The 25,990-nt window shown below is 36.3% G+C and overlaps 1 protein-coding gene across 1 annotated transcript in view; it reads right to left on the reverse strand.

Annotated features, from left to right (window-relative positions):
- Positions 1 to 229: 229 nt before the first annotated feature.
- The window catches only part of FCHO2 (FCH and mu domain containing endocytic adaptor 2), a 120,991-nt gene continuing 95,230 nt past the window's right edge, over positions 230 to 25,990 (reverse strand). Inside the window, exons 19-26 of the mRNA XM_039242073.1 lie at positions 24,656 to 24,785; positions 20,589 to 20,700; positions 17,128 to 17,283; positions 16,638 to 16,770; positions 7,005 to 7,204; positions 6,232 to 6,296; positions 2,674 to 2,838; positions 230 to 2,353 (exon numbers count right to left, since the gene is read on the reverse strand). Coding sequence (XP_039098004.1) covers positions 2,331 to 2,353; positions 2,674 to 2,838; positions 6,232 to 6,296; positions 7,005 to 7,204; positions 16,638 to 16,770; positions 17,128 to 17,283; positions 20,589 to 20,700; positions 24,656 to 24,785 — 984 coding nt within the window. The 3' untranslated portion in view covers positions 230 to 2,330. The remainder of the gene's footprint in view (positions 2,354 to 2,673; positions 2,839 to 6,231; positions 6,297 to 7,004; positions 7,205 to 16,637; positions 16,771 to 17,127; positions 17,284 to 20,588; positions 20,701 to 24,655; positions 24,786 to 25,990) is intronic.

A 25,990-nucleotide genomic window follows, 5' to 3' on the forward strand; every position in this document is an offset into this window, starting at 1 on the left:
ATGAAAAAATCAAAAATATTTACAAAATTGTGTAAGATAGATTTGCATTGTTCTAATTACAACTCAAAGTAGTAAATAACATTTCTTAAAAACTTACATTTGTTAGAGTTCTGTGTTTACAAATTCTTGGTTAATGAGGCAGCTACAAAGTTTATCACTATACATAAGCAAGAACCAGCTTGCTAAATAGATTTCCCATTGAAAATCTACTGGTCTTTTTACACCATTAGTGGATTTTTAAATGAAAAAAAAAATCAATATAAACTCATATGGCTTCAAAATTGTAACCTGCGCCGAATACAAATATAGGTATCAACACTTGGCATGAAGACTGTGGTAATTAGAAAGTGCAGAAGTTTAACCATTTTAGTAATCTGTACATTTTTAAGGTAATACTTGATTAAAAATGAACCTTATGAGTATAACAGTGTCTGAAGTCCAATAATAAAGTATTAACTGCCCACAGAAAGCCGTACGATTGCAAAGCAGTTACATTTAAGATTCCAGTAAGGGACTATAATTGGCATTTTAAAGAAGACAATATAAGAGTTAGAAATTCCCATTTTGCTATTTAGTGAAGATCAACATTTCAGCAAATTGTCTTAATGTTCTGCTTTAGTCAAATCTAAATGTCGAATTGGGCTACCACTGAATATACTGAGAAAGCACATCCTGTGTTCCATGTATTGCTAATCAGTAGATTTTCTGCTGTATTTAGTAGAACAAGATGTTACATAAATGTCTAGTAGTAGGGATTTTAATGTTCTGTAAAGCTTAAGAGAATAATTAGTGGTTTTATATATTATCATATATAACACAATTTATCACTTCTACGTAAAAGGCAGGACACTGGTATTTATCCTTTATAAATAAAATTCCCATTTGTAAATTATGAAACTGTCCAAACATTTTAAGCCCTTTGATTAATCAGGATTCGCTATAAAGTTAGGTTTTTTACTATTTAATGTTAGTAGTTCAAGAAATGCTTAACCCAATCCATCACCTCAAATCCTCTCCCAATTTCTAGCAGTTGGCAATCAATAATATATAAATTGGTAATTGTTCCAATTGTTGAAATGAAAACAGAAGGCAGTACTTCTCCAATGCCAAAACTAATCTCTAAAATGTGTTCCTCGTTAAATAAAAAAGTTCATGCTCCCAACACATTCAGTAAATGTATATAAACTTCCAATGATAAACTGAAGGAAAGGAAGTGTCAAATTGAGAATAGTTACCAAGTTACCTTTAATTTTTCAGTATTAGTTTTAGGATTTACACGGATGGAATATCTGAAGGTAACTTTTCTTCCCCTGTAAACATTAGGTATTTTTCTCTTTCTAGTGGCTACAGTGTATCATTAAAGAAGTGAGTCGGGATTCTTAGGTACAAATTATCCTTTAGTTACTCTGAATTCCCTTCCCAATTGAGGTCAAAGGTATTTTCAAAATGACAATGATCTTGTAAAAATGCTAGACCACTCTAACCCTGAATACAAAATGCAGACTGTGAGGGGGGGAAAAAAAGTGAGGCACATTAATGAACACAAACTGGATAGGCACATTTCTGGCTTTTGTTACTGTTTTAAAAGGCACACATTATGCAATCCATATAAAAATAAATTAAATCTACAGCATTAATTCTTAAAAACAATCACAATTCTATAAAGTTAACTAACTGCAGAAGTAAATTTCTCTGCTGTCTTTTGCAAGCTTATTTTAAAACACATTGCACTTGAGAATTTAAAAAAAAATCATAAAACAACATTTACACTTTATTAACGTTTCTATGAGACTCAAATTACACATTTTTTGCATACACCTTGGACTCTGGTCTGATTACTTTATGGCACATAACTCAATTTGATTGAGTGTTCGGAATTAACATCATCCAAAACTTAGAATTCACGTTCTGTCTCCATTCAATATCAAGCTTAGGAAATTTCAAAGCAATCTTTGACTCTAAAGACTTATGGAAAACTGAATTATATTGTGCTTGCTCTCCTGAAATTTTAGGCCTGATAATACACTCTAACTCAACACAGACACTGAAGATAATGTGAAATTTCAGCCTAGGAAAACTTCATTTTACTGAGAATCTCAACAAATGTGCTTCTGGAATATTGCAGTTGATCATTAACAGCGCTGAAAATCATGTCAGTGCTATTGCTTTTGATGACTCACTTCAAAAGTGCAATTTAAAGTTTGTAATCAGTTGTCAAATGTGTGTAAGTTCAAAGGCCTAACACAAGCTAGCACAGTGTTGGAGAGAATAGACCATGCAGGACGGCAGGCTTGTGCTTTTCTCTCGAGCCAGCCAGTTTCCCAGGGACATCAGCAATCCGCCAAGTATCGTCCTGAAAAACACCAAGCAGACCTGTGCCATCACAGTTTCAAATGAACTCAGAGGAGGACATTTTCACTGTGGTTACAGACTCAGAACCCCAGTTCCCATCTGCTGTTTACGATATGTTAGAATCCGATCACAGGTGTCCATGCATACTGACCAGTTATTGCCTCTCAGGTGTGTCTCTACCTGGCCCTTTGTACCAAAGGTCAAAGAAGCAATTGTCCATGGCTAGATGATAAACTGCTTGACAGTTTATAAAACAGTTGCTTAGTAACTTACTGTTAGAATGTTTCCCATGTACATTAAAAACAAAATCTCCCAACTTACCAGTGGCAAACCGCTTCTTTACTAAGGAAAGCCTATAGCCAGTGCCTACAAGCTCAATATCTACTCCTGAGAGGGTACTTCCCTCGCTGAGGAATTGCACTGCAAGTGTTGTGGGTTTACTAGGTCCTTCTGAAAGATCAAATTTTGCTCTGAGGGACCCAGAACCTACAAGGAAAAGAATAAAGAACTTACCTAGGGCAACATAAAATTAACAGAAAAAACAAATGAGTAAGACAAACTAGGTCCTATGCCAAATGCATAAAATGTATACAGTAAACCAATCAATGTCCTGTGCCCAAATCAGAATTTATTCAATGAATCTGAATTAAGTCATCTTTTTTTAAAATTTATTTTTTTAATGTTTATTTTTGAGAGAGAGCACAAGTGGGAGAGAGACAGAGAGGGAAATAGAGATTTCAAAGTAGGCTCCAGGTTCTGAGCTGTGGGCACCGTGTGGGACTCCATCTCACATACTGTAAGATCATGACCTGAGCAGAAGTCAGACACTTAACTGAGCTACCCAGGCACGAAGGAATTAAGTCCTTGTAATCCTTCCTTCTCTCTGACTTAATAGTAAACACCCCTGTAGATTTGTATTTAGATTCAATATGATATAGACACATGCTGAAGTAAGTAAAAAAAAAAAAAAAAAAAAAGTCAATGAGGGCAGTTCAGAGGGAAGCACTTAGAGGAGTAGTGTGATTAGGAATAAAGTCCAAAGGAAATGATGACAAGCCAACCACCATATTACGGGGGTGGGAAAGGTAAAGAAAGAAAGACAGCGAAGATTAGGAAAGCTGTATCAACATTAGTATTTTCTACTCCCCTTTGAAACACTTAACTGGCCTATGATTCCAAACACAGCTGACCTTTGAACAACATGGGTTTGAAATGCATGGGTTCACTTAAACATAGATTTTTTTTCAGTCAGTACAGTACTATAAGTCTAATTTTTTTTCCTTGCTGATTTTACTTCCTTTTATTCACCTTATTTTAACAGTACAGTATGGAACACAGTAAAACTTCTGGTTAACAGTAGACAATTAGTAATTAAGTTTGGGGGGGGCAATCAGAATTATACATGGATACTGCACAGGTCCACCCGGGTGAGTGGTGTGTAGGGGCTTGCCACTCCTAACTCCTGCATTGTTCAGGGGTCAACTAGGTATTTCAGAGATGCGGCCTTTTAGTCTAACCATGTATTAACATACCTCAGTCTAACAATATGCCAGAAACGGTAAACCCAATAATTATGAAGAATAGATAAATGCTATAAAAAAAGCTCTGAATTGCAGGCAGGGGTAACAAGAGGTAAAGAGGGGAAAGAACACAGTGCCTTTAAGGGAACTACATGCATATCAGAAGAGGCAGAGGATACGATAAAAGAGTGGCAGAAAACCAGAGTGGTAGGAAGGAACAAGCTCCAAATATCTTTACATGCCACGATAAAAAATAATTACAGGAAGTCACTAAAGATAAAGAAGACAAGAACAATTCAGATTAGTATCTTAAGAGGGGAGACAGGCGAGACAGGTACAAGATACAAGGCAGGGAAACCAAGTGAAGATCAATAAAATAGTGTAGGACTCTAGGTGACAGCTAAAGGGCATCTCAATTAGGCTAAGGGAAAGGAAAGAAGCAAGTGCATTCGAAAGACATTTCAGAGTTGGAATCCAGAGGGGAAAGGAGGAGGAATCTAGGAGCGTGCCTAGGCGTCTAAGTCAAGGAACACAGATGGAACTGCTGGGTAGCAGGAGCAATGTTCTAGGACACGCAGAAGTAGAACACCACAGAGGGCACCCTGGAGGAGGAAGACACCACAACCCTGATCCATCCTGCACTACTGTGCCTCAGGGCAGACGTGAGCTGGGAAGATGAGCTGCTGCCCAATATTAACCACTGTCCAAGCCCCAGTCTTCCTTACATTTTTACAATTCTCTTGATAGGCAATTCAATTCTGTGCAAGTTAGACTACAGGTCAAGAGCAGCAACCTTGGCAATTCTTAAACCTGAGAATTACTTCCTGTCTCTCTTCTGGGCGTAAAGCCAGAACAAAAACTTCCTATTTTACAGTATTCTAATTTGCATGTATCTTTTTAAAGGCTAACCAAATCAGGTTATTGACAGTATTTTTCCATTTCCTCACACAGACACTCTGATTCCTGAACAGCAGAGGGAAAGTATTAAAATATCTGGTTAGAAAATTTGTGTCTTATTTTTGAGGAAACCATTTCCCTTCTTAGTGCTTACAATAGTATACTTTCATCAAATAGAGGGGAAATACATATCCTTTCTTTCCTGCTACCTGGTCATAAGCCCTCAATTCAAACAGGATTTCTGGTTTACTTCCAGTTTTAACTAGGAATTTCAGTTTTGTCCCCCCAGAAGCAAAGGTGGTTCTCTAGTAAACGTGTGACTCAGCATGGCATGTATAAACAGCCACTACAGACACATTCGTGCTTTTTTTGTTAATATTTTATTTTTTTACTTTTGAGACCAAGAGAGCATGAGCTGGGAAGGGTCAGAGAGAGAGGGAGACACAGAATCCGAAGCAGGCTCCAGGCTCTGAGCTGTCAGCAAAGAGCCCGATATGGGGCTTGAACTCACGAACTGTGAGATCATGACCTGAGGTGAAGTTGGACACTTAACCAACTGAGCCACCCAGGTGCCCCTTGATACAGAAATACACGGGGAAAAAAACCACAGATATGATTTATGTTTTGATCACATTATGATTAAAATGTTCAAAGAGAAAATTCTCAGCAAAACTTGCAAAGCTAAAAAAAGAAAAAGTCCCACTTATTAATAGGAAAAGTTATGGAAGGTTAATAGGCATTCAAAAGACAGCAGGAGAATTCTCCTCTAATTAAGAGAAAATGGGAATAATTAATGTTAAAGACTTGACTGTCCTAGAAACTACATTCTGAACTGAGTTAAGGGAGACCTGACGGTGAGCAGTCGACAGAGATTTTTTTTCCTCTGCGTTGTGAGCACAGACAGATACAGGCTTGGTGGGAGTAAGCCATTAACTTGTTTCTCCTTAAAATAATTAGCAGAGAAGTAAAGGCTGTTGATGGCTAGTTTTACTAAGGAGAAATGACCAGGAAAAGTTCTCTTGGAAGGTGGAGCAGGCAAACAAGGGGGCTTTTTAAAGCCTGGAAGTTTCTACATGATTTCTGGGAGGTCAGAAGGAGGACCCCAATAACAGAATGAGCTAAAAGGTGTATTAAATCAGTTTCTATCTGGACAGATAGTTCTACTTGAAAATACCTAAGAAATTTAATATTCTCATGTGAGCGTATCCATTTACATAGTATTTGTAAAGTTAGAGCAAAACAAATTCTTTTTCTTACAGAGAAGGCATATTCCATCTAAAGGGGAAAAAGTGGATTCTGAATGTCAAATGGTCTGCTCTTATTTAAGGTATTAACTTCCACCTAGTGGTCAATTCTGGAACTGAACGCATGAAAATCCAGGAGAAAACTTTCCATAAAAATGACTCAAAAATCCATTTTCATGGACATTGTATTACAAACAAATAAGCATACACACACTTACCTCCATTTTCTGATTTTTCTGAAATACCAGACAGTTTCCAAAAGGCTTTCATTTGTTCTGCATTCCTAAAAGAACAAATAGCTTCAGATTAAGTGTCTAGTATACAGTAGTAAAAATAGATGGGAAGTCAATAAATGAATACATTTTAAATCACCAAGACAACTAAAGGGCTAAATTTACGTTCAGTAGTATCACCTGGTGGTAATGTGATTCTGATGTAAGTAAATACAGTGCTGTATCTTTTCAATTAATGAAAATTTACTAAATTAAATAATTCTTCTCAGAAAAAAGAACACTGAAAATGTATGTGGTTCAGTACCTTCATTACTGAAGGACAAGAGACTTTTATTAAACAGGGGAGAATAGAGTGTTAGTCTATACTAATTCAGGGAACAAGAGAAGTAGTTAAGAGATGAGAATTCCTAAACTATTAAGGGTGTTCTTAAAGAAATGCTAGATGCTCTATTTACCCCTGTAAAATGATAACTATTATTTTTTAGAAAAAGAAAGTTGACGGAGGCTAAGTGATTTACTTAAAGGTAAAGTTGTACTCAATCATTCAAGCCTGGGTGGTGAAAGTAAACCTACTTTTGCATTGAGGCTACTGTGATTTGAATAGTAAGATGAACAGCATCTTTTATATGCACAATTATATGCACAGTTTCTATGGTAAAATGCACAAAAACTTTTCAAGCTTGCAACTCGGAAAACAGGTTCTGCAAGTTGGGGCTTGCAGCAGAAATTTAACAGGAATTTGGAAATCGCAAATTTACCATATTGCAGGGGGAAGGGACTGCATATTTGTGACTCCTCCATCCACTGGTACCACCACCTGTATGTTGGAAAGCACGCTCGGTGCCACCATAGCTTCTGGGTTGTACTTATAATCCACTCTGAGATCTGTGGTGCCAGCACTGCATTTCCAGTATGTTGCAAGATTTAGAGGAGTGGACTGAATACCATTTGATGATACCTTTAAAGAGAAAAAAACAAAGTTTGGTTTTTGCCCAAAAAGGTTTATAAACAAGTCATGCTAATGACATGGATATCTGAACACAGATCTCAGAATAAAAAATAATGATGGAAATATTGCTAAGCAGAATAAAGCAGGTTTATCGCAAAGGAGTAAGAGCCACTCTCAAAGTGTCAATCTAGGACTACCTACATCAAAATGTCTATGAGAACTGTGCAAAATACACACATTCCTGTAGATCCAAATGCAGAAGATCTGACTCAACTGCTTAGGTGTTAGGTCTGGAAAGAATATGTCATCAGGTGATTCTTATTTATGCATGTTAACTTTTGAATACCTTTCAATATCCAACAGAGAATTCAATTCTAAGCTTCCTTATGAATTAAAAGAATTTAAATTAAAAAAAAAAAAAAAGATAAGTCACCAGGCAATACTCCAAGTCTGGAATTAGAATACTTCCATACTTTAACTGCTTAACTTTAATCATATGACCCATAGTAAATGGTGCAATTCCTCCACATTCTTTAGTTCCTTGCTCAAGTAACTCCTTTTTAATGAGACCTACCCTGATCACCCTGCTGAAATGTACACTAATCATTTCCAATTTTCCTTATTCTGAACACTGGCCCTTTTCTGAGATAACGAAACCTACACTATTATCTACTTGTTACACATACTGTCTCTCATGCTACTCCTGGCAATTAGCAAGCACTGAGTAACAAATATTTACTGAATTAAGAATAATGAATACCTGGAACAAATTCTAAGCCTACTTAAGTGGCAGCACTTTCTATTCCTTATTTATTTCCCAGAAACATAAGCCATTTTAATACAATTACTCTATTAACATTTCAGACCATACGTTAAAGTATATGAAGAAGAAAATCTATCCCTTGACATTCTTACTCCCCACTATTAACACTGTAGGCAAGCTTTGTAGGCATGCGTGCATAGAGCTCATTATCTCTAATGGCTGTAGTAATTCATTTAGTCAATGTCTTCTGTAGATGTGCGCTTACATGGTTTCCATATAGTGCTGCAGTGAAAATCTTTTGCACCTTCTTTTTTCCTCCCACTTGTGTGATTTTGGTGATAGTGAAAAGTTTGACTACTCAGTTTAATCCAGTCACTACTCAAGAATCTAACAGAATTGCTTTCTAAGAAGTTTAATTTGTATGCCTACTCACAAGTGCTCACAACTCTCTTAATACAGCAATCTTTCCCATTTTCATTAATCTAATGGATTAAAACTGCTATCTCATTGTCATCTTATTCTACACTGCTCTGATTACTACAGACCTGGAACATCTTTCATAAGTTACCTATCTACTGAGTTAACCATCTTTTACTTATTTATAAGAGCTCTTTAGAGTAAGCCTTTTGGTCTATTTTATTATACTCTGAATACTTTTCCCTCATATTAGATACTGATTCTGTTTAAGACTTTGTTTTAACAAAGTTTATACACATTTATTTATGGTCAAATATCTCTCTCATCCCATAGCTTCTGGGTTCTGTATTATACTTAGAAAGATTTAGACACTTGATCAAAATATGTAAAAAGATATATATTAAAAATATACCTATATACACACACACTTGCACATATATCCGAAGATATATATTCATCCGTGACTTTAGTATCTTTATGGTTTCCTCTATTACTGTTAGTAGATGTTTGATACATGCAGATTTTATTTTGGTTAAAGGCATGAATTAGGGATTCAGTGAATTTTTTTCCCCAACTCTCTAGCCTGCTGCCACAGTACCATTTACTGAAAAAGTAATCATTTCTCCATTGCCTCGAAATGCAAATTTGTCATATTTGCACTTCACACTTATTCTTAGACGTATTTCTGGATATAATGTTCCTGTGATCTGGCCATCTAGTCTGCCAGTTCCTAACTACTTCAAATACTGTGACCTTAAAGTTATCCCATTAAAACTAAAACATTATTCCACATTACCATTTGAAGCATTTTTATTCCAAGCTTTATTCTTCCAGAGAACTTCAAAATGACTGTAAAGTTTCCTACTGGGCTTCTGATCAGGATTGTGTTAAATTTCTAAGTTAATTTAGAAATGCCTAAGCTTTGTACAACATGACTCATGATCTGAATAAAATATACCTTTATAGCTATATTCAACTCAATGGAAATAGTCTTAGGTTTCTTTCTAATTAGTTTTTATTGTGTGTTCATTGTGATTACAGGAAAGGACAGTTAAACATGTTTTAAAAAAATTTTATTGTATAATTGATCTGAGTTTCAGGTGGACAACAAAGATTCAATATTTGTATATGTTGCAAAATAATCATAACTACTTTTTCTTGTGATGAGGACTGAGATCTACTCGGAAATATGCAATATGGTTTTACTAACCTTAGTCATGTTGCTGTATCTTCCATCCCCATGACTTATTACTGGAAGTTTTTACTTTTGAATCCCTTTACCCACTTTGTCTGCGACAAACCCCGAAACCCTATATCTGGAAACCAACAATGTGTTCTCTGTTATTTATGAGCTTAGCATTTTGTTTTTTAGATTCCACACAGAAGTGGAACTATACAGTATTTGTCTTTCACGGTCTGACTTAGTTCACTTAGCATAATGCCCTCACAGTCCACCCATGATGTTGCAAATGGCAAGATTTCATTCTTGTGACTGGATAATATTCCACTGTATGTACACTGTATCTTATTTACGCATTCATCTACTGATAGACACTTGGGTTGTTTGCATGTCTAGGCTACTGTAAAAAAAAAAATGCTACAGTAAACATGGAAGTGAAAATAAATTTGTGAATTAGTGTTTTTGTTTTCTTTAGACGGATATCCAGAGTGGAACTGCTAAATAATATGGTTTTTTTTTTTTTTTTTTTTGAGGACCCTCCACACTGTTTTCTATAGTGGTTCCACCCATTTATGTTCCCACCAACAGTGCACACACAAAAAATCCTTCTCCACATCCTCTCCAAAACTTGCTAATTCTCATCTTTTTTATAATAGCCATTCTAACATGTGAGGTGACGTCTCATTGTGGTTTTGATTTGCATTTCTTGATGAGTGATGTTGATCATCTTTTCATGTACCTGCTAGCCATCTGTAAGTCGTCTTTGGAAAAATGTCTATTAATATCCTCTATCCATTTTTAAGTCTGGTTGTTTGCTATTGAGTGTAGGAGTTCTTTATATATTTTGGATATTAAACCCTATCAGGTTGATGAATCACAAATATTTTCTCCCATTAAGTAGAGGTTGCCATTTCTTCATAATTTCCTTTACTGTGCAGAAGCTTACTAATTTGAAGTAGTCCCACTTGTTTATTTTTGCTTTTGTTCCCTTTGCTTTTGGAGTTTGATCCAAAAAATTGTCAAGGCCAAAGTCAAGGAGCTTAGCCACCTTTTTATTCTTGTAGGAGTTTTATGGTCTGTCTTCAATCCAAGTGCATTTTATTTTTTAATATGGTGTAACAGACCGGGGTCCAGTTTCATTTTTTACCATGTAACTGTCCAATTTTCTGACACGTTTATTGCACACTGTCCTTTCCCCATTGTATATTCTTGGCTCCTGTGTTACAAATTAATTTAACATACAGGCATCGATTTATTTCTGTATTGTCTATTCTTTTAATCTAGATGTTTGTTTTTGTGGCCATGTCATACTACTGGGATTCCTATAGCTTTGTAATACAATTTGAAATCGGGGAGTGTGATGCCTTTAGCTTTGCTCTTAAAATTTCTTGGGGCACCTGGGTGGTCCAAGGGTTAAGCATCAGACTCATGATTTTAGCTTAAGTTGTGCTCTCACAGTACTGAGATCAAGCCCTGTATCAGGCTCTGTGCTGGGCAGGGAGCCTGCTTGAGATTATCTCTCTCCCTCTGCCCCTCCCCTGCTGGACTCAGGTGCACACTCTCTCTGTCCAAAAAAAAAAAAAAAAAAAAAGGCAATTCAGGGTCTTTAGTGGTTCCACACAAATTTTAGTACTGTTCTATTTCTGTGAAAAATGGCATTGGAATCTCAGGGACTGCATTAAGTCTCTAGATTGCTTTGGGTATTACGGACAACATTAATTCTTCCAATCCATGAGCATGGAAGATCTTTCCATTATTTGTGTCTTCGTAAATTTATTTCATCAATGTCTCACAGTTTTCAGTGTAAAGGTCCGTCACCTCCTTGGTATAATTTATTACTCAGCATTTTATTTTTTTGATGCAATTGTAAAAGAGACTGCTTTTCTTAGTTTTTTTTTTCTGATAGTTCATTATTGCTGTCCAATAATGCAAAAAGATTTCTGCATATACGTTTTTTATCCTGCAACTCTACTGAGTTTATCAGTTCTCAGAGTTTTTTTGGTGGAGTCTTCAGAGTTTTCTACATAGCAAATCATCTGGAGTGATAACTTTACTACTTTTCCAATTTGGAAGCCTTTTATTTTTTTCTTGCCTAACTGCTATGGCTAGAACTTAAAATACTATGTAGAATTAAATTGGGGACAAGAGGCATCCTTCTCTTGTTCCTGAGCTTAGAGGAAAAGCTGTCAGCTTTTCTCCACTGAGTTTGATGTTAACATAGGGGTTCATGGAGGTATGTTTCCTCTATATTCAGTTTGTTTGGAGGTCTTATAAATGGACATTGAATTTTGTTAGATGGTTTTTCTGCTTCTACTGATGATCATATGATTTTTACACTTCATTTTGTTAATATGGTGGACCATGTTGGTTGATTTGTGGTAGGTGAGCCATCCTCCTTGCATCTCTAGAATAAATCCCACTTGACTGTGATGTACAATCCTTAATGAAGACCCTGCTTAGTTTGGTTTGCTGACGGCTATAGATTTTTGCATCTATGTTTGTAGTGTCCTTGTCTGGCTTGGTTATCAGTGCTGGACTCCATACTGGCCTCATAAAATGGAACTGCTGCCTCATCTTTGGAAAAGTTTGAGAAAGACTGGTATTAATTCTTCTCTGAATGTTTGGGAGAATTCACCAGTGAGCCCGTGTATTCCTAGACCTTTATTACTGGTCCAGGTAATAGACCAGACTGATAACTGGTCTATTCAGATTTTCTACTTTATCAGGATTCAGTCTTAGAAGGCTGTCTGTTTCTAAAAATTTATTTCTTCTAGGCTGTTCAACCTGTTGGCATAAAATTATTCATAGTGGTCTCTCATGATTCCTTGTATTTCAATCGTAAAAGTTGTAAGGTCTCCTCTTTTGTTTCTGGTACTTTACTTGAGCCCTGTTTTCTTGGTGAGTCTGATTAAAAGTTTATCAATTTTGTTTATCTTTTCAAAGAACCAGCTTAGTTTTTTTCTCTTGTATTTTTAATCTGCATTTCATTTCTGCTCTTTGTTACTTCCCCATTCCAGTAACTTTGGGCTTGATTCTTCCATTTTCTAGTACTCTGAGGTGTAAAGGTAGTTTGAGATTTTTGTTTCCTGGGTAGGTGTTTATTGACAGGAACACTTTCCTTAGCACTGCTTTTGCTGAATCCACAGCATAAATTTTGGTGTACTGTATTTCCACTTTCATGAGTCTTAAGATAATTTGTTCATTGACCCAATGGTTCAGTAGCATACTGTTTAATCTCAAAAATTTCATGAATTTTCAGTCTTCTTCCTATAATTGATTTCCAGCTTTATATCATTTTGGTCAGAAAAGACATCTGATAGAATTTCAATCTTTTCAAATTTATTAAGACTTGTTTTGTAGCCTAACCTATGATCTACCCTAGAGAATGTCCCATTTCACTTGAAAAGAAAGCATATACCACTTTTGAATGGAATGTTCTATATATATCTATTAAGTCCATCTGGCTTAACATGTCATTTAAGACCAATGTTTTCTTATTGATGTCTAGATGACCCCCTTTCATATTGTTCCTAATGTCTCCCTTTAAGGTCTGTTAATATATACTTGATATATTTAGGTGTTCCACTGTTGGGTGCATAATTATTTACAAATATGACAGATCTTGGTGGAGTGACACTTTTTATCACTGTAATGCCCTTCTTTGTCTCCTAATTCCTCTCATTTTAAAGTCTATTTTGTCTATTAACCTACTCCAGCTTTTGATTTCTATTTGCAAGGAGTATCTTTTCATTCCTTCACTTTAACTCTGTCCTCATATCTGAAGTAAGTCTCTTATGGTTTTACTTTTAACCCACTCAGCCATTCTCTTTTGATTGGATAATTTAGTCTATTTATGGTTAATTATGAATAGGTATGTACTTATTGGCATCTTCTTCACTGTTTTCTGACTGGTTCATCTGGTTTTTTCTTCACCTGTGCTCTTCTTTTGTGGTTGGATGACTTTACTCACTGATACACTTAAATTCCTTTCTCATTTTTTATGTATCTACTATGTTTTTATTTTAAAGTTACCATGGCACTTACATATAAAACCTGTATTAATAAGTATCCGTTTTAAGTTGAGAACTAAAAATTGAACATATTCTAAAGCTCTACATCATTTTTAGTCTCCCTCCACTGTATATCTTATGTTTTTGATGTTACATTAAAACCATCTTTTTTACTGTTTATTTTTGAGAGAGACTGCTAGTGGGGAACAGAAAGAAAGAGAAAGGGAGATCCAGAATCTGAAGCAGGCTTTAGTCTCCAAACTTTCAGCACAGCACCTGACATGGGGCTTGAAACCATGAATTGGAGATTATGACCTGAGCCAAACTCAGATGCTCAACAAACTGAGCCACCCAGGTGCCCCTGAGATCACATTTTATATCTTTTTACCTAGTGTATCCCTTAACTGATTATTGTATAGTTTACTACTCTTGTAACCTTCACGCTATCTTTTATAAGTAATTAATCCACTATACCTTTACCATCCGTTTACCCTTACCAGTGAGATTTATACTTTTTAAAAAATTATTAATTAGTGCTCTTTACAGCTTAAAAAAAAATCCCTTTAACATTTCGTGTGAGGCTTGTTTAGTTGTAATGAACTTGTTTAGCTTTTGCTTAACCAGGAAACTCTTGGTCTCTCCTTCAATTCTAAATGAAACTTCCCAGGGTAGAGTATTCCTGGTTGGAGACTGTTTTCTTTGAGTACCTTGAATGTATCCTGGTCTCCCTTTTCTGGCCTACAAGGTTTGTGCCCAAAAATCCTCATTAGGATCATCTGATATGGAACTGCCTGGGCTTCTTGGATCTGGATTTCTGTTTCCTTCTCCACGTTAGGGAAATTTTCAGCTATTATTCCTTCAAGCTGTCAGTCCTTTTCTCTATCTTTTCCTTCTAGAACACCTATGATGCAAAAGTCAGTCTGCTTGAGGTTGCCCCTTTAAGTCCCTTGAGCTATCCTCACTTTTTTACCATTCTTTTTGCAGCTCTGATTGGGTGAGTTACACTGTTTTATCATGAGGTTCACCAATCCCTTTTTCTGCTTCATCTAGTCTGCTGTTGAAAACCTCTAGTTTTAATTCAGGTATTGTATTCTTTGGCACTGTGAGTTATATTTGATACTTATTTCTATTTTCTATTTCTTTGTTAAAGTTCTCACTGTGTTCATCCATTGTTATCCCAAGTTCAATGAGCATCTTTAGGACCATTACTTTGAACACTCTATCAGGTAAATTACTTATCTCCACTTCATTAAGGCTTTTTTTGTGAGCTTTATCTTGTTCTTTGATTAGGAACATATTCTTTTATTTCTTTATTTTGTTTAACCCTGTTTGCTCCTATATATTAGATGAAACAGCCACCTTTCCCAGTCTTGAAGGAATGCACATGAACTTTATCATCTGACTGCAATTGCCTTAGCTGGTACTTGTCTCTTGAAACGTGGTTACTATCAAAGAAGCCTATTTTTTAATAGTTCCCAGTTGTTTAGGGTGTGCCAAGACCTGTATGTATTGCCAAGGAGGTAATCTCAGCACCTAGATTGAGACTGACTAGAAGCCAAACCATCAGAGAGCAGCTTTTAAAGAAAGCAAATATAATTAGCATTTTAAGACCACAAGCATAAGCCCTGCTAGCCACCAAACCAAGTAATCTAGAGGTGTCCACTAGGCAACAGTTAAAAATATTAGGGCTCCAGACAAGTGAATAAGCTCCCTTCTGAGAGAGATCACAAGCAGCAGAAAAACAGAAGGAGAGCACATAAATGACCTCACTCAGCCTATGTTCCCTGGATCATAAAAATGGCACCCATTAAAAAAAAAAACTGGAGTAAATGTGTACATTAATAAATATATATTAAAAACCTGGTGTGTATGTATGTATGTGTGTGTGTATATACACATATATGGCACCTGGCAGCTGTGGACACTAAAGTGCTGCCTACTAGCTCTTCTATCCCTGGAGAGTATCCCAGTAGGCCTCTGGCTCACACTTTATGATAAGCCAATGACTCTCTTTCTCATATAATACGGCCACTTTTGATTGGCTGCTTCTGCATTTGGCCCTAGGTAGAGCGAGTTTGTGGGGGAGTCCTCTAGAAGCTGTTTTTCAGATCACTATAGCCCTTGGGTATTATGGGCATGAGCTCTGGTGCTTCTCAAAGCCAGAAGTTTTCGGGGATCTTCTCTCGGGTGCAAGTCTTTAAAGCTGTGATGCCAGATAAGGAATATGAACCTCTCACTTGGGAAGAAGCTCCAGGTTTGTGAGTTCCCTTCTGGCTGTGAGTCATAGTGCTGGAGGTAGAGTTGGTGGAGAGAATGGGTGTCCCCCCTCCTGCATCCTTCCATGTGACCCTCTTCTTGTTTGCTAATGTGAAGGAGCTGTTCAGGTGCTTTTCAGGTCTTTTTCAGAGGAAACTGTTCCAGAGAAGCTGTAGCTCTGGTGTGTCCATAGGAGGAGGAGAGTTCCAGACCTTCCTATGTTGCCATCTTCTAGCACCTTTCCAAGTCTGTTAGTTTTTTTTAATTGTCTAAAATTTTCTGCATTAGCATTCCTAACTGGATGTTTAGAAAGCTACTAATTTTTGCATTAATTTTTAAATTCACCTTTTTACTAAATTTCTCTACAGCAAAGAGTTTTTCAGTTGCTTCTCTTAAGCTTTCCAGGAATATTACATCACCTGTAAGTAACAGTAATTTGGGTTCCTCCTTCCAGTATGTATTACTGATTACTTTGTCTTACATAACTACATTAACATATCCAGAAAAATCTTAAAACAGTTAACGAGAATAACAGGTATCTTTACCATTCCAGGCTTAAACTGCTTTCTGTGTTTCATTATTAAGACTGATATTGCTGGTCTTCTCAGGTTAAGGGCATATTCATGTAAATTTACTCAATATTTGAATCAGGAATAGACCATCAGTTTCCTTTGGCTTAACAGATGTTCTTATTTTGAAATACCCCTGAATTCCTGGAATAAAACTCATTTGGCTAAGACATATTACTCATTTAATCTAGGAGAGTCTAGTTGTTAATATTTTAATTTTTGATTTTTACAAGGATAGGACACTCACCTGATACTTTAATACATCTACATTATAATAAGAAGCAGCTGGATTTTGCTCTGATAGCTTCTTGAGGTAGACAGTAACAGCTTGCATGTTCATCCAAAAATCTTTCGTATTAGAATCACACTGTGATGGATCACTGTATGCATAAGAAATATGTTTGTTATTTTACTTAACTTAGCTTCCTCCTTTCCCTCTGTGTTGTCATTTGGTGATCTGGGTAAGGCTAGGAGAAATAAGTAGAAATAAACCAGAAGGTGGGATTAGGGAAAACTAAAGTTAGGGTGATAAAGAATGGGATACAGCAGAAATTTGCTTGAAAAATGAGATCATGGACAGAAGAAAAGGATTTAACAACTACCCCCCCACCAAAAGCATGGACACCAGAAGGCTGTTTAATAATAATAAATAATTTTTGTATTGTCCTCCAACTGAATTACTGCTTCAACGAAGAAGGAAAAATTTAACTTCCCCTTCAAAACAAAAGTACACAAACCTGAATACAAGTTGCGCATTTGGAAGAATTTGCTCTAGTCTGCTGATATGTTTCACCCTGAAACACAGTACAGCTGGAGAGGGATTGCTAGTGAAGACTTTAATAATTCCACTCGGAAATGATATTGTCATGTCACCAGTGATCTTCACAATACACCTGAAATTAAGGATTTGGAAAAGTTTAAGTAGTTTAAAAAAGGGCCCTTTAATAATTAAACTCCAGGGGTGCCTGGGTGGCTTAGTCGGTTAAGCATCTGACTTTCGCTTAGGTCATGATCTCGCGGTTCGTGGGTTCGAGCCCCGGGTCGGGCTCTGTGCTGACTGCCAGTTCAGAGCCTGGAGCCTGTTTCAGTCTGTGACTCCCTCTCTCTCTGACCCTCCCCTGCTCACGCTGTCTCTCTCTCTCTCCTAGAAATAAAAAAAAAAAAACAAACATTAAAAAAAATAAACTCCAAACACAAATGGAAGTGTAAAGATCACATTTCTGCACTTGTTTCCCAGAAACCATCCGCTGGCTGTCCTGTAAGAAGACTGCTTCCCTGGTAACACCATCCTCAGCTAGAGCTAATTTTCACTGAAAATCCCACTAACAGGGCCTGACAGTGGCACTCAGAGATGTCCTCCCTGCTCCTCACTGCCTCTTCCATGTCTATATTCCTAATTCCTTCCTAAAATCCTCCAGCCTCCTATGTAACTCATTATACTACTTCCTACTCCAACCCTTTCAAGTTGCCTTCAACATTTTCTTTCATTTTTCTGAAAATCTTAGCTCTTTGCCTGCTGTCTGTCTCTCTGTACCATTACTCCTATCACAAGCCTCAGTGACTTCAATTTCCACACAGATAATACTCTTAATATTCTGGGCACCTCGTTCTCAGCCCCTTATCTCCAACGATTCTGTCTCCCAGCCTACTTCAGCTACCAAGCAATGGTCGTCAAAGCCTCCACAATCCATTGCTCCTACTACCTTCTCACTTCACTCATTCCTTTAGGTCCTCCTTTCATCCTAGGATTTCCTGGTCCATCATGCAATTCTACCTCTTCTCATACCTGCCATCTCCTCCAATCTGAAATATTCCTTTCCCCTACTCGCAGTCTCTGACTTTAAATTTTACTGAGGAAATAAAATCAGGCAAGAACTTACTTATAGCCTTATATCCATACCTTTCCTCCTGTTTCAAGAGATGATCAGTCTATGCAAGTAAGGCCAATCTCATTGCTTCTGCACTGAAGCTCATCTCCTGTTACATACCAGAGACTTATCTCATGCAACTGTTCCCTCTTTCCTGAAATTTCCTACCCAATTTTTTCTAAAAATACTGGATCTTTCCCATTAGCATATAGACATGCTGAAGTGTATATCTTTAAAAAACTCAGATTAAAATTATAAAAACTTCTACTGACTCTATCATTTCTCTCCTGCTACCAGTCCACCTCTCTGCTTTCACTTAGTACAAAACATCCTAGAATTTTTCTACATAAATACAGTTGTATCTGCATCATCTCCTACTCTTTTTTGTTTTCATGTTTTATATTTGAGAGAGTACACGAGCAGGGGAGGGACAGAGGTAAGAAGACAGAATCTGAAGCAGGCTCCAAACGGTCACAGCACACAGCCCAATGAGGGGGCTCGAACTCAAGAGTAGTGAGATCATGACCTGAGCCAAAGTCAGATGCTTAACTGACAAAGCCACCCCCTCATCTCGCACTCTTGAAAGCATGGTAGGAGGGAGTTCATTTCTACCACTTGACAAATTGTTTTTGTGGAGGTCACCAATGACCTCTATAATGTCAAAATTCAATTTTTCCTGACCTGTCATCAGCCTCAGATATACCTTTCACACCATCCTTCAGAAAAAGATTTTATTCACCTAGTTTTTGGTACACTGCTCTACTGGTTCTCTCCTCACCTCTTGTTTTGTTGTTGTTGTTGTTGTTTTCTTTTTTAGAGAGAGAAGGTGCAAGTCAGCAAGAGGGAGAGAAAGAAGTGGGGCTTGAGTTCACCTGAAATAGGGCTCAAGTTCACCCAATGTGGGACTTGAACTCACAAACTGTGACATCATGACCTGAGCCAAAGTCAAATGCTTAACGAGTGAACCACCCAGGCACCCTGTATTCAGTTGTTTCGATAAGTACTTCAATCTTAATCTACTCCCTTGGCAAATCTTGACAACTCTGTTTTCAAAATCAGTATCTCATTATTACTCATGATTTCCTCAGCTAATAACCTTATTTAACCACCATCATCTATCACCTGAACTGCTGCAGTTAACCTTCTCTCTCTGCTTGTATTCTGGCTCATTCTAGTTTATTCTCCACATGGCAGCCAGAGTACTCCTTCAAAAATGTAAGTAACTTCATCATTTCTCTGCTCAAAGACCTTCTCACTGGCTTCCCATCTTGCTCAGAATAAACTCCAAACTCCTTACCATTGTCTCTAATTCCCAACCTGATCTGGCCCCTCAAAGGACTCCTCCTTGACTACTCCCCTCTTTGCTAACTCCAACTTAGTGACATAGTTGTCTTTCTTCTGAATTTGTCAAGCATGCTTCTAACTCAGTCTTTTACACTCACTGGAATGCTCTTCCCTCAGACATTTGCATGGTTTGATCCTCAATGTCTTTGAAACATCTACTTAATCACGGCACCTGTGTGGCTCAGTCAGAGCACCTGACTTGAGCTCTGGTCACAATTTCTCAGTTCATGAATTCAAGCTCACATCAGGCTTATTACTGTCAGTGCAGAGCCTGCTTCAGATCCTCTGTACCCCTCTCTGTCCCTCCCCTGCTCATCTTTTCTCTCAAAAATATTTTTTTTCCTAAAAGGAAGGCTTTCTCTGATCATCTTAAAAAAAAATGTAGTTGGGTTCCTGGGTGGCTCATTCCCTTAAGCTTCTAACTCTTGATTTTGACTCAGGACATGATCTCACAGTTTGTGGGTTCAAGTCCTGCCTGCAGCTCTGCACTCCATATGTATATAAATAAACTGGGGGGGGGGGGCGGGGAGAACCCCACCAAAACATTTTCTTAAAAGGAGGTTAAACCAATTTTACAAGAGTCTCCTAAATGAAACATATATTTTAGGTCTCTCCTGCAAACATTACAGACTTTCTGCAAAGATACACATTAAGCCAAATTTCAGAGTTCTGTCCCCCTTCTAAGTAAGCTGCCATCATCCTGCTCTTAAAGCTATGTCAAACAGAGGATGGGTCATAAAGCCAGTGCAAGAACAAAAATAAACTGGGGGGAAAGCCATCACTACTGCTGATTACAGTGATTTTTTTTTTTTTAAAAAAACAAAAAAAAAAAAAAAAAATTAAAAAAAAAAAAAAAAGGGGGGGGGCGGCAGGTAAATAAATAGAAAACTCTGACCTATATAGACTCAAAATGTTAACTCTGAAAATTTATCACCAAGCCCCCTCCCCACCAAACACACACAAACACACATCTTTTAAAAACTAACTTGGTAGGGTCTGCTCCTTTAAAGTAGGCATTAACAGATTCTGTAAGGGCAACTGCCACAGGTAAGGTGTCCTGATTTCCAAGGCTGACAGGGCTGGGACCCCGTGACACACCTAGAATACATATGCAATTTATTTGTTAAATCCTACAGAAAGACCTTCAAAAAATACCAAGACAGGTAAAGTCACAAGGTTAGCTTGTCACAAATGACTCTATTACTGGTTCCACTGATGGCCCATGTACAAATCTGGAAGTTAAGAAATACATCATAAAACAAATTGAAACGCAATACAAAAAAACAAAAAAAATCAGGAAACTATGTTACACTGACTTTTCTTCTAAATGAAATGACACTGAACGCTTGGGTTAAGGAATGTCAGAAGGAAAAAGCCCTTCACCTGAAGAACAAAACTACTAAAATAGGTCTTCACAAACATCAGATACTAAATTGTTTCAAGTTCTATCACTCACATACTTCAAGGGCATTAAACTGGATTTTTATATTTCCATCCATCAGCTATTTCTAACTGAATAGTATGTTTCATATGCTGCTCGTTATAATTCTTTTACCTCTTTGTCTAATGCTTGCATTCCCATATTCCCTTATCTTAATAGAATACTGTTATTTTTATAGCATTCCTGATACAAAGTTCACTTAGATAACACATGTATAGAGTTAAATAATATAAAGATCAGTTTTTTTTAAAGCTTAATAAAATGTAAACAAATTTAATCTACGCATGTATTCAGGGTTTTTTTTTTTTTTAACCTAAGCAAAATTTTGGGTTTATTTCATAATAGAAAAATCCCTCAAAATAGTACACTGCCTTTCTTGACAAATGTACTCTTCCCATTTACACCTTACCACAATTGCTACGGACTGGAAAATGGAGCAGTTTATTTAATACACAATCAATGATGCAATTTATGCCAATAATACAGTGATTCAGTTTTTCTCATAAAAATGAATAACCTAGGTCAATGTAGATCTCTGAAATGTTAAAGTGTGGTTTTGTTCTATAAATGTTACACAATATTTATAGCCACCAGATAGTGCTACTTCAGGTAAGATTACCTATAGTGAAAGGCTGAGCTACTTGTGAAACTCCTAAGACACTAATTCTAGTTGGCTCTGCCTCACATGTAAGCCTGAGAGTCTACAAACAGTGCAAAGGAGCTTTTGTGAGCTGTAGAGGCCAGGATGATTTTGTGGTATTTAGTATTTTGAATGAATTCTTAGAAGGTTCCTCACAGTTAGAAAAATAGGAATTAAAAGTACATGGAAATCATAACTTCTTCTAGGGCCAAAGGAAAAAGTAACTGCCCCCACTGACTGCAAAAAAAAACCTTAAAATTTCACACAAAAATTTAAAACTCAATAAATACAGTAATTCACAAATCACAACAGCTACTATTTACTCACTATAACATACGTCTAGCACTGAGCTAAGGAGGCATGAAAAACATGCTGCCTTTCGGAGCCACAAGCAGTTTTGCAAATGGGAACATAGTGGGTAAGGGGTGGCTGGAAAGGAAAGGACATGAAAATGTGTCTACAGAAATGTTTAAGGCCCAGATCACAGCGCAGAAGACTTTTAATTTTATCCTTGTGGCATTAAAAACTACTGAAACTGTTCAAGAGAAACACAGTTAACAGTTTTCATTTCATGGGATCACTGTGATCACAGTGGATCCTAGAATGAAGAGAAAAATGTCTGCTGTCAGGGATTCAAATCTGAATCAGGAGAGAGATGGTGAAGTGAAAGGGGCTGACCAAGAGATAGAAGATTCACATATGTACGTAAGAAACTGTTAAGGGAAACAAGCAGATTAAGTATAGAGTAACTGAATAGAAATATGCAAACATGTCTGCACACTGGGAAAATTTCCCTATATACGTGCATTAGTACAGTGAATTTTTTAAAAATTCATTGTTCAAACCTAGAGAGTCCCTAGAAAATCACAAAAATGTATTTTTTCAGGGGAAGATGAAAGCTATAATACTTTTTTTAGAGGAAATTATATTCTCAATTATGAAATTTTGCCTCTTCAACCACCTACGACAAATGGATATTTACACACAGCTAATGGGTAACAATAATATCTGCTTCTACTGTGACATTAAAAATCAAAAGCCTACATGTTAAGGTTTTCAATTATCCAATTTGGGCATATAAAATGAGAATTCTTGAAATAATCCACATAAATTCTTTAGCCTATTATTGAAATATTGGCAAGAAGAAAAAAAAGTAATGAATAGTCGGGGGAAAACCCTCAAAATCCACTTAATGTTGTGGCATATGTCCTTGAGTATTTTCTATTCGTGTTTTCAAGATTATATTGCACACACACAGCTCAAAAAAATGTTTGATACAGGAAATATGCAATCAAATCCTTAAGATAGTATAAAAGTCTAAATTTATAATGTATTATTCCAAATAAAAAATTTCTTGGAAAAAAAAAATCACCTGTATTTAGAAGGATATTATATGTTCTAAACAACTGTATGTTCTGAAAATGCAGAGTTTATAAAGTTGAAGTAAAAGGACTTTCCTATTATAATCAATGGATATTTTTGTAGAATTCCTTTCAGCTCAGGAGTAAAAAACACTCCCAAATATCTGATACCTTTATGCCTCTAACCTCCCCTCACTATACGGATGGCTTTCCAAAAGAGCCTTTGCTCTGGTAATTGAAGTATTTTAACATACTCTCTGTGCTGCTTTTCTAACCACTTTTTCTCTCATTCTGACAATGTTAGGGGCATGATTTATGGACATTACTTAACGCTGAGGAGGAAAGAAATGCAAGGAGATGGAAGACAATGCAAAAAATACTGTTTTTATCATTGGGGACTGAGATCAATAAATCCTGTACAGCAACTGGACATAATTAGTACAAAACTGAGAAAGTTAAACCTTAGAGTTATTCTTGACTTCTGAGATACCATACACTGCTGAAAAAGGAAAAATGAGATAACAAAGTATTTTAGAAACACTTTAGGATCATTAGTCAACACATATATTGCTTTTGATACAATACCTTGTGAAGTCTCACAGTGCTTTTCAATTTCAGAGAGTGTCCCAATCAAATTATCATCTTCTATCATATTTAAATAAAACAAAATATTGTAGAAAAAGAAAATATTTGCAAGAAATAAGGATCAAAAACTTAGAGCTAACTAAGCATTACAATTTAAAAAAAGGGAACTTTTATGGTAGATTTAAAGCATCTTTGCTGTGTAAGATCCACACTATATCCTCCGTGCCTGTATCCTCCCTCACCTGTGGTTATACTACTTGCCTACCCTGGTCCAGACTAAAAACAAATATGTACCTACTCAATCAAAAGTATATTCCATCATAAATTGAAATCCCTCTAAAGAATCTAGAGAAAAGGGAGAACTAAAGCTAATTTTGTTTATTCAGACCATATGTCTGACTTCTAAAAAGATTCATCTATGTTTTTCATGAATAAAACGTCTGCAAAAACAAAAATTAACAAAATCACATACACAAACAAAATACAAGAATAAAGTGCTCATTACAGCTTTGTTTATTCTACTAACAGTGGGTGAGAAAGGTAATTAAGAATTTGTAGAAGAAATTAGATTAAAGATAAAAAATGTCTTGAGCAAAATCTAGATGTAATAAAATTACGGGACTTATTTACTAGGATTTAGGTTTATATACCTTTGTCCTAGTATCTACTACTTTTAAATCTTTAGGATTTAAATTCTTATAGAAATATTTAATTGCAAGCACAAAACTCCTTTCATAAACTAAAAGGTCTTAGGAATTTAAGTATCACTTCATATTAGAAAGGCCTGCCTTATATACTGCCTTCAATGATTTATACTGGTCAGCAGTTTATAAATTTGATGCATTCTTAACAGTGTTCAAAACTTCTATTTAGATAAGGAAAATGTGGCTAGTATGACAATGCCAGGTGTGTTCACAGAAAACTGAAGTTTCTTACTGTTAAATTTTTCATGAGCTCACTGAAAATATTCAGCCTTATCATACTTTGGATGCTAACTTTCACATACAATCTATGATAATCACTTACCTACTGTTGGAGTGTTGGCGGCACTTAAGGACGCCGACGATGAGATAGAGGAAGAACTTTCTGCCCGGGCAAGAGGAGCTGCAGGAGGTGGGCTGGTATTAGAAGTTACAGGTGGGCTGAACGGCCTGGGCTTAAAACCAAAAAGTTACTTACTAGAATGGTAAAACACTTCCTCTAAGAAAAGATATTTAGGTATGGTAAGATTAATTGTAACACACTCAACCACATTTATTTTGTTTCTTATAACTAAAAATAGAGAGGGCACAGGTCAAATCATTTTCAAGAATATATTAAAGGTGGAGAATGCTATTTTAAAATAATAATGTCAAGAGAACCTTTATACTTTAAACATTTTCACTATTACAAAAAGTATGCTTAAGACAGAGTTGCAAAGATTAAATTATAAGCTTGAACATCATGAAGGCTTTTCATACATACTGCCAAACTGCTTTACAGAAAGATTATTCACTTTACTGCCTATAGAGTATTTCTCTACAGCCTTGTCAGCAATGAATGGATGAGCCTTAGAAGGGAAATAATGTTAAAATAGACAAAAATAAGATGGGCATTTTGCCTTTTATAAGTTGCTTTGTTAGCTTTGTCTAACTTAGTTTCGGGAGACCTCAGTATTACATGAGCTTTCACTAACCCTTTGCTTTATCTGAGGTAAACACTTTGTCCCTAAATATTGCTTGCCCTTTATTTTTGGTGTTTACAAATCTGTCCACATTTCCCTTTTGTAACTCCTTGTAATGCTTCCTCACTGAGACAGTGCACTCAAAAAAGAGGTGTGAGGAAATGTTAATTTTCCTGCCTTCCCACTTTTCTAAACATAGAAACATATGGAAAAATTGAACTTTTGTTCATTTCTTTTACCTGGGTGAATGGATTTTTTCCTTCCACATTCTTAAGTGTTCCAATAACACATGAGCAACACTTCCTAAAGGGTTTCACTTTTTTAAAATAAGGCATATTTAACTTGATTAAAAATAACATTTTCCTGCTTGTAAAAGTATTAAGTGACTACAAGACTTAGTTCCTACTATGTGTCACTATGTATCAATCCAGGGGTTAGATATACTAGATACAAAGTAGTAAACAAGAAAAGATCATGTTCCTGTCTTCAATTATGTGAGGAACGTGAAAAACCAAAAATAAGACCCTATAAGCACTTCTACACTAAAATTAGTCAGCTCTTTATTGCATGAATATAAATTTACAGATAGACACTTACATAAAAATTAGTTACCACCCTAAGTGTTTTTATATTGAGTAACTCCCCCTCCCTCAATTAACTATTTTTAAACTATTAGTTCCAGAGAATGGCTTTTGCTG

Source organism: Hyaena hyaena, unplaced genomic scaffold, assembly GCF_003009895.1.
Source record: "Hyaena hyaena isolate Hyena2069 unplaced genomic scaffold, ASM300989v1 scaffold_205, whole genome shotgun sequence".
NCBI lineage: Eukaryota > Metazoa > Chordata > Mammalia > Carnivora > Hyaenidae > Hyaena > Hyaena hyaena.